Source organism: Eschrichtius robustus, chromosome 4, assembly GCF_028021215.1.
Source record: "Eschrichtius robustus isolate mEscRob2 chromosome 4, mEscRob2.pri, whole genome shotgun sequence".
Classification (NCBI taxonomy): Eukaryota; Metazoa; Chordata; class Mammalia; order Artiodactyla; family Eschrichtiidae; genus Eschrichtius; species Eschrichtius robustus.
In genome coordinates this window covers 150,394,613-150,403,649 of record NC_090827.1, presented here as the reverse complement: position 1 = coordinate 150,403,649, position 9,037 = coordinate 150,394,613, and the positions used below count along the sequence as shown (strand labels likewise).

The 9,037-nt window shown below is 64.4% G+C and overlaps 1 protein-coding gene across 1 annotated transcript; it reads left to right on the top strand.

The window, feature by feature from the left end:
• The first annotated feature begins 1,408 nt into the window (after window positions 1–1,408).
• MSANTD1 (Myb/SANT DNA binding domain containing 1) lies at window positions 1,409–8,446 on the top strand. The gene is given in 6 exon segments (XM_068542356.1): window positions 1,409–1,484; window positions 1,487–1,724; window positions 1,726–1,850; window positions 2,553–2,817; window positions 6,530–6,805; window positions 8,206–8,446. Coding segments are annotated over 6 exon segments (1,221 nt in total).
• The last annotated feature ends 591 nt before the right edge of the window (window positions 8,447–9,037 follow it).

The following is a 9,037-nucleotide window of genomic DNA, read 5'->3' as shown; positions in this document are numbered from 1 at the left end:
AAGTTCTGACTGCAGGGTGGGGAGGGAGCCCCAGCCAGCCCACCCCATCCTGAGCACCTCCCCTCCTTCCACCTAGGGCTTCAGCCCGCCTCGCAGGGTGTCAGAGGGCAAGCTCTGGGCACGTGGGTGCGGGGTGGGGGGGGCGCGGGGCACCTGGGCAGAGACTCGGAGACGCCTCGCATCCCAGGCTCAGCTTCCCTGTCCTGGGACGGCTCAGGCCAAGATGCTCCTGTCGTAGTCAGGCCCGAGGAGGGCCCTCTGTCGAAGGTGGAGGTTTTCGGCCTGGACTTCGTGAGCCCTTCCCCCCGAGTTCAGGCCACCCCAGAACCCCAAGGATGCCAGGCAGGCTCACGGATGGGCACGCTGGCCTGTGGGCCTGGGGGTGGGGCGGGGGCACCACGTGGCCATCGTGGCCCGTCCAGCAGGTGTGAGGGCTCTTGCTGGCAAGCCACCTGCTTGAGTTTTACCTTCAAAATGTTCAGTCCCGATGCCTTAGGTGGCCCTTCTCTCTGCAGCCCCTGCAGGCTCCACCGCTCTGGTCTTCTGCCCGGCTAAGGCTTGGTCCCCTGGCCATCCTGGTGGGCGCTCAGCCCCTAGGCCCTGCCGAGGTGGCGGCCCAGCCCCAGCCTGGCTCTCAGGCCCCGTTGTCCTGCCCTCCCTGTTACAGCCCCACCACCTCTCACTGCCCGTCCCGCACGTGCTCTGGGCCGGGCGGCCTTGCTGCCTCCCTTGGCCTGTCCTTCTGCAGAGCTCTCCTTCATCCTATGCTGCACCACCCGGCTGGTGCTGGAGGTCAGTGTTGCTGTCCCCTGAGCCTCAGTCAAACACTGGCGGAGGCCTGCTGAGGGTGGGTGGCCGGGGACCCCAGCCAGTGCCAGGGGTTGCTTTGTCCAAGGTCAGCGTTGGTGGGCCTCCCAGGAGAGCCAGGAAGCAGCGGGGGCATTTGCCCAGGACCATGGGCGGAGGAGGCGTGATGGTGTCCTTCATGAGGAGCCTGGCGGCCACTGCACAACACAAGTCAAACCCAGCCCCGAGCCAGCCTGCCTGGGTTCAGAGCCCAGCTTGGCTCCTTGACCACAGCGTGACCTCACCTTTGTCCCTCAGGCTATTCATCTGGAAAATGGGAATAGCAGCAGTGCCAGCCTCCCTCACAAGAGTGCTGTGAGGATCAAAGTAGAAAACACAGACGTACCAGACATACTGCACTTAGAACAGTGCCCAGCGATCAGAGAGTGCTTGAATTCTTATTACTGTCGCCTTAGCAAGCGCCACAAAGCTGGAAGGCAGAAAATAAATGGCTGGCTCAAGGAAGGTCCAATTTGCAGGAGGGAAAAAGGGAAGAAGGACCAAAGTGTATTGAACAGGAAGACTTCAGAGGGGAGCTGATGCCAGAACAGGGTTTTGAAGAATGAATAAGAGTTGGCCAGTAAGTCCGAAGGTGAAGTCTAGGCAACCTGCTGGAAAGGGAGGGGAGTTACTTGAGGTCTGTCCTTTGTTCATTCCTTTATTCAGCAAGGCTTCCCCAAGCCGTTTCCTGTGGGGTCCTGGCGTACAGGAGCAGCCCACGCAGCCAAGTGGACCAGGCAGGTCTGGGCGTGGATGGTGCTGACTGATGCAGGGCGGTCAGGGCTGCGGTGGGGCTGCCCATGGTGGGAGGGGTCCACACCACCTGCTCCCAGCTACTCTCTGGCCTCAAGCACTGTGCCGGCTCCTCAGCCCACCCCACGTCACCCAGGCCAGCAAGCATCCCGCCTGCGAGGAGGGGAGCAGGCAGACAGTGGCCGAGCCAGGGGTCTGCTCGGGGCCGGAGCCCTGCCCCCGCCCAGCCTGGTGGTGGTGGCATTTGTACCGTTAAGTGTGAGCGTGTTGGCTGGAGGATGGCTGTGCGCAGGGCACGCAGGTGGGTGGGTGTTGGTGCACACGCACGTCTCTGCGGGTCCCCGAGAGTGTGTTCCTGTGTCATTCTCCCCGTCTGTCTGTCTCTGCCCCTCCCACCCCTCTGTGTGCCGTCTCTCCTCCTCTGGGTCTCCCTCTTTGTTTGCCTACGTCTCCTCATTTGGTTGCACCCCAATCCCTTACCTGGGGCCCTCCCTGGGCCCCCGCCTGTGTGAGCCGGGGCGGGGCAGAGGCGGGGGCTGCGGCCTGGATCCCACCTCTCAAGAGCCCAGTCTGCCCAGCGGAGGTGCCTCGTTCGGTGGCCTGGGCCGGCCAGCCTGGCAACAGGGCTGGGGCGCCAGGCAGGGCCGGGAGCCTGGGCCGCCAGTTTTGGGTCTGGCTCACTCAGTGCAATATTGATGGCCCGTCAGGGCAGCCCTGATTCCTGCGCTTTCAGTTAAAAGGTTTCTGTTGTTGTAGCTTATGCAGTTGCTCTGTTGCTATGGAAACGTGACATCAAAATGACGTTTCCCGTTTAAAAGCTTTTAACTAAATTCCTGCCTGTCAGATGTAGGCCCCATTTTGAGCGAGGAGCTGCCTTCCAGGAGCGGGGCTCCCGCCGCCGTGGTGCGCAGGCCCCACGCGGCCCGGCCCGAGCGCGCTCTGTAACCCCGCAGGTGCCCCCGGCATGGCAGCGGCCGAGGTGCCCGGCTACCTCGTGTCCCCGCAGACAGAGAAGCACCGGCGGGCCCGCAACTGGACGGACGCGGAGATGCGCGGCCTCATGCTCGTCTGGGAGGAGTTCTTCGACGAGCTGAAGCAGACCAAGCGCAATGCCAAGGTGTACGAGAAGATGGCCAGCAAGCTGCTGGAGATGACCGGCGAGCGCCGGCTGGGCGAGGAGATCAAGATCAAGATCACCAACATGACCTTCCAGTACAGGTAGGCCCGCGGGCACCGCTCTCGCCACCACGGAGCCCCAGGGCGCCCCAGGCTCGCCGGGCAGGCGGTCCGCACAGGGACCCCCCCCCCAACCCCGCCCCGGCCGGGACATCCCCGGAGCTGAGTCAGGAAGGTGGGGGGTCCTGGCTTTGTGTAAGCGAGAGGGGACCTGCAGAAGCCGTGGGGGAGGGGAGGGGGGAAACCGAGGCACAGGAGGGCCGGCCTGGGGCTGACCCCGGCTCCCCGGGCCTCGGCCAGGGCACCACCCCCCAGGCCCGCGGGCGACTCCCACTCGGCCCCCCAGGCTTGGCTCTGCTCCCCAGGGTGGCGGGTGCTGCTGTGTGGGCGGGAAACCGAGGCCGGAGGAGGCTCAGCCGCCAGGCCCGCGAGCCGGCCTGTCCTGCCGCTCTGTCTTCTTCAGCATCCGCTGAGCCTGCTGTGAGCAAAGCACAGCGCTGGCCTCAGGGCTGGGGCGGGGGCGTGGAGGGCTCACGCGGAGGCCCCGAGTGCCCAGGAGGGTCCGCTCCCCGGAGGAGGCCCCCTGCCCTGGCTGCCTTGGGAGGAGCCCGGTCAGGGCCAAGCACGCGGCTCCGGCAGGGGCAGCTCTGGCGTCCGGGACGGAGCCCTGTGGCCCCACGTGCCCAGCACCGTGGAGTGTGAGGCCAGGCCTATCTGCAGGGGGTCACGGTGAGGAGGGGGTCACAGGGAGGGCAAAGGTCAGAGGTGTGGAGTGGGTCAGGGCAGGTAAATGTCAAGCAGGAGCTGGGCTCTAGGGGGAGAGTGGCACCGAGAGCACGGGCCCTGGGGGCGGCCTGGGCAGCCCCGAGAGCCTGTCAGTGTGCAGGGGGGCGGGAGGGTGCCGTCTAGGGGGCCGTGCAGGGACCCAGCTGGTCTCAGCCCAGGCCACCTTCTGGCCCTCCTAGTGGCTGCCGTGGGCAGGGGCACAGAGCTGGGTGTGGACGGGGCCCCGCAGGTTGGCCTCGGGCACCTTGAGCCACACCGTGGGTGAGAGGACCCTCACCCCGACTCCCACGCCCACCTCGAACAAGCAAGGAGAGACCTCACCCCTCCTGGCCTGTCGCTCCCGGCCCGTCTGGAGCCTGGGGACGTGCAGAGGCTCCCCAGGGCCCTGGGCAACCAGAGGCTATTTCAGTTGCATCCATTTAACTTTTTCTGGCCCTTGGAGGTCCTGAGCCTGGCCCGTCCAAAGGCCCATTTCTGACCCCCAGCTTGGCCCCCAGCCAGGCCCCGGGGCGGAAAACAGGCGGCTGCTGGGGTCCAAAGGCATCCGAGTCGCTTAGGTAAAGTCTGTCAGATTCCAGCCGCCGGCTCCTGGCGGGAGGGCCGAGTTGCATGTAGGCGCACCTGCCCCCCGCCCCCCGGTGAGGAGGGGGGCTGCGGAGGTGACGCAGGCTGTCTTACGGGGCTCCTGTCTGACTCCATAGCTCCAGGGCCCTGACTGGTGTCTAGCCGGGTCATTCATTATTTATCCTGAAAGCTTCTTCAGAGTCCCAGGGGAGGGATTCTGTTCCATTCCTGGAAGAGGGATGTGGGCCCCAGAGGCCACAGGAGAAGAGGGTGTGGCTGAGCGGGCCCAGGGCCCCCTCGCAGACAGCACTTCACAGTTTAGGAAGCACTTGCACACCGTGGTACCTGTCAGCTCCCGTTCACTGATGGGGAAACCGAGGCCCAGAGCAGGAGAGGGACTTGCCCAAGGCCACACAGCCCCTCACAGGCCAACCTTTGGCTGCATGACTGGTTCTTTCTCTCTCCCCCCGCCACCCAGAGCCTCCCACAGCAGAGACTTTGGTTATTTTTTCACGACAGCTTTTTTTTTTTTTTTTTTTAACAATCCTTGTGTATTTATTTATTTTTATTTTTTATTTTTTTGGCCTCACCACAGGGCTTGCGGGATCTCAGTTCCCCGACCGGGGATTGAACCCGTGCCCTCGGCAGTGAAAGCGCGGAGTCCTAACCGCTGGACCTCCAGGGAAGTCCCAAGACAGCTTTTTATATGTTAAGATTGTCGGGGGAATTACCTGGCGGTCCAGCGGTTAGGACTTGGCGCTCTCACTGTCGCGGCCCGGGTTCAATCCCTGGTTGGGGCACTAGGATCCCGCAAGTCACTCGGTGCAACCGAAAAAAAAAAAAATGCTGGTTAAGGAAGCCTGGGGGTGGCCTGGTTCCGTGGGGGATGTTTTGTTGGCACACCGTTCAGGGGCTCCCCGTGCCGGGGCGGGCCTTTCCTCATTTCTCTGAGGAGTAAGCTGGCTTGAGTTGACAGAACAAGAGCTGGCGGGGGGGGGCCTGCGGAGGGCCTGGAGGGGAGCCCAGGTGGGCGCCGGGCCCCGGGCACCATCGTCCACCCCCTGTGCCCATGTCCGTGTCGCCCTCCGCGGGATGGACGGTGGTCCGTGGTCAGGAAGACAGAGCGGCCTGCTCGTCCCCACGTGGCCTGTCCCTGGCTTCCTGCTGAGGACACTCTGCTTGAGGGCACGTCCCGCCTGGCCCGCCTCTACCTGCTGCCCTGAGCCACACACCTCCGCGGGGGGCGGCTCTTTCAGGTGGTCAGCTCATTACCTCCAGCGGCCACACCCTGGCAGGGATCCCCTTGTCAGAGACAGAGGCCATCTGGCCACGGGGCGCTCTGTTGCTCGAAGTCCTCCCCACAGCGGGAAGAGCGAGGGGCAGGAACAAGGGGGCTGCAGGCTGAGGCTGGAGGCCCGGGAAACCCTGTGGCCTCTTTCCTGGCCTGGCTGGTGCTGCCCAGCTGTCTTGCGGCCGCCTCTCCCCATCCCTCACCTCCCAGGGGACAGCCAAGGCCCAGGGTCCTTCAGGGTCTGTCTGCAGGGGTGGGGAGCAGGATGCAGGGCCTCGGATGGGCTCAGGCCCACAGTGGGCAGAGCTGTGCAGTGCAGACCCTGGGCCTGGGGCCCGAGTGGGGATGGGGGATGTCAGGCAGTGTGGGAAGGGACCCCGTCCGGCCCAGCCCCCGTCCTCCTGGTACCTTCAGCTGAGAATGAAATCTGACAGCTTGCTGTTTGCCAGGCACCAGGCGTTGTCTTCTCAAATCTTCCCGAGAGTGACGGCCACGTGAGGAGCTTACTTTGATCATCCCCATTTTACTGATGTGAAAATGGAGGCTCAGAGAGGTTAATGGACCTGCTGATGGTCACACAGCAAAGCGATGGAGATGAGAGACAGACTCAGATGTGCTGGACACCGAGGCCTGTGCTCTTACCTTCTGAGCTTCTTGCTCCCCAGGGCGTCCTCTTTAGAAAAGCACGTTTATTATATGACCGTATTTTACGTTTGCATTACACATTATATTACGTTTTATTCCCATGTTGGTATTATACCATATATTTGATTATTGCCGGTTAACTTGTTACAAAGCAGTATTTGTTCATTGCAGAGAGTTTAGAAATTCCAGAAAAGCAAAGAGAGGACGAATGAGCCCAAGGTCCCGGCACTCACACTGGGGCACGTGCATCCTTTCCAACATCCAAGGCGGTGTAGGTCCCGAGCCTGACTTCTTGCTGAGTCCCATGTCACCTTGGCCCTGGGGCCTGGCCGATTTTTCTGGGGAGGCCTGGCTGCCATGTGGCTCCCCCAGGTCCGGAGCCCCCGAGTGCCCCTCCGCCGAGGGCCGGGCAAGGCAGGGCCGGGAGCAGCTGTTTCTCACCCTTGGCTCTTGTGTCTCTCGTTTCAGGAAATTAAAATGCATGACAGATAGCGAGTCCGTCCCGCCCGACTGGCCCTATTACCTAGCCATTGATAGGATTCTGGCCAAGGTCCCCGAGTCCTGTGATGGCAAACTGCCGGACGGCCAGCAGCCGGGGCCCTCCACGTCCCAGACCGAGGCGTCCCTGTCGCCGTCTGCTAAGTCCACCCCTCTGTACTTACCGTATAACCAGTGCTCCTACGAAGGCCGCTTCCAGGACGATGGCTCCGCCAGCTCCTCCAGCTTACTATCCCTTAAGTTCAGGTAGTGTGTGTGCTTCCCTCTCTTGCCTCCACACCAGCGGGGCAGGGGGCTGGGGGCCGCGAGGGGGCTGTCCTGGCGGCGGCATCCTCTGCCGGCCCGGGCCGGCCACCGAAGCCTAGGCAGTGTGCACCAGCCCCCAGGGGCAGGGAGGCCAGAGACAGGAAGGCAGGTGGTTCCCGAAGCCTGGGCTGTCGTGTCCACAGACTGGGTGCATCTCCTGCTCCGTCACCGTTTAGCTGTGTGGAAAGTCCTTGATCTCTCTGGGCCTCAGCCTCCCTCTGTGAAATGGGGATAAATCAGGACCTTCTCCAAGGAGGGCTGGGGTTAGAGGCGAGCCCTCCCGCCTGCCCTCGGCTTCTGGCTCTTGCGCTCCCCCTACCCCAAGCAGACCATGCCCTGGGGTCCCCTTCTCCCTGGCCTGGCCGGGCTGGCTGGTCTCTCAGCACCGGGGAGGGGGTATCAGGCTGAGCCTTCAGGGTGTCCTCGGAGCCTGGCTGCAGTGGGGGGACGCAGCCCCTCTGCCGTCTGCGGCATCCTGCCAGGCCTGTGCTGACCCCGCCTCAAGATGCCCTCAGTCAGGTGTGCGGGAGACACACCCCTGTGGTGTGGGGGCCGGGGAGCCAGAGGAGGTGACGTTTGGGCTGGGCTTTCACGGGTGAATAGGAGTTGGCCGGGGGGGCGGGGGGGAGAGGACAGGAAGAGGATTTGAGCCGTGGCCCTGCCTCCCCTGAGCCCGGTCTCACGTCTGTCAGACGGGGGTAGGGTGGGGTGAGGAAGGCATCTCTGGGGGCCCCTCCAGTCTGACACCCCCAGTCTGGGGGGCTGCTGCTCGGTTTGTTCTCAGTAAAGACCCCAAACAGAAATGCCTTTGCTGGTGGCCAGGCCGAGTTGCAGGGAAGTCTGAGATTTACGGACAGTTGTTTCCATGGATTGAACCCAGTTCCCAGACTGACAGCTGCCCCGGGCGTTGCACCAGGACCGGGACATGGGGCTGTTCTCCCTCTCGGGGCCGAGCTCTGCTCTCTGCCCCTGAGGTTGGCGCAGTCAACGATTCTGCACAGAAGCAGAGGGCCTGGGCTCGGGGACGGGCAGGGCCTTGGGGCCTGGTGGGGTTTGGCAGCTAGCTCCCTGCCCACCCATGGGGGCCGGTTAGACCCGGGATGCCCCACCCCCGAGCAGAGAGCCCAGGGCATGCCCACCCAGCTCAGCGGGTTCGGGGGTGCTCTCGTGGCAGGGCCCCCCCACCTCCTAAGCCTGCCCCCCACCTCGTGGTGGGAGGGCCCGGCCCTCACATGCGTGGACGGTGGCCCAGCTCCCTGTGTGCCCGGTGGCGGCTGGGAGGGTCGGGCAGGGCCCGGGCTCTGCGGCCAGCCGTCCACACGCCGGCGCTGTCCTTCCAGGTCGGACGAGCGGCCCGTGAAGAAGCGCAAGGGACAGGGCGGCCACTTGCAGAGGAAGAAGCTGCGGCTGCTGGAGACGATGCTGCAGGAGCAGCGCCGGCTGAGCCGCGCCCTGGAGGAGACGTGCCGCGAGGTGCGCCGCGGGCTGGACCAGCACAGCCTCCTGCAGGCGCAGGGCCTGCAGCTGCAGGAGCGCATGATGAGCCTGCTGGAGAAGATCATCGCCAAGTCCGGGGTCTAGGCCGCCCGCCGGCCCCCCGCCGCTCCCGGTCGGGCCTTCCCTCCCAGCGGGCCGGGAGCCCCCAGAGCCTCGGTCTCCAGCATTAAAGCCCCCCGGACACGCGGCCGGGGCCCCGGGCTCACTGCAGGGTGGCTCCCGGGAAGAGCGTCCCGGAATCTGCTCTCCAGTATCGTCCCTGTCGACGGTACTCGGAACGGCTTTCGATGTTAAACGTGTCATTTTCATCACTGCCTGGAAGCGGAGGTCACGGTGCAGCCTTGGAGGGAGGCGGCAGGCGGTCCCTCCCAAGACGAAGCAGGTGGACGCAGCGCGGGGGCGGGTGTGTCCCCCTCCCTGGGTCTGCTGCGTCGGCCCCGAGAGCCTCGGACGCCCGGGCCAACCCCAGAGGCCCGCACCGCCTTCAGCGGCCTTTTCATCTGTCCCCCCAGGACGTCGGGCATCCCGACGGCGCTAATAACAGCGGTGACCCTGCCCGCTGGGGACACCCTGCCCTGTTCCACCGTCTCTGCCCAGGGACGCGGCGGGGACGGGACGAGGCCCAGCCTCGGGGAGCTGACACTCGGGGGGCAGGCAGGCGAGTGAGTGGAGAAG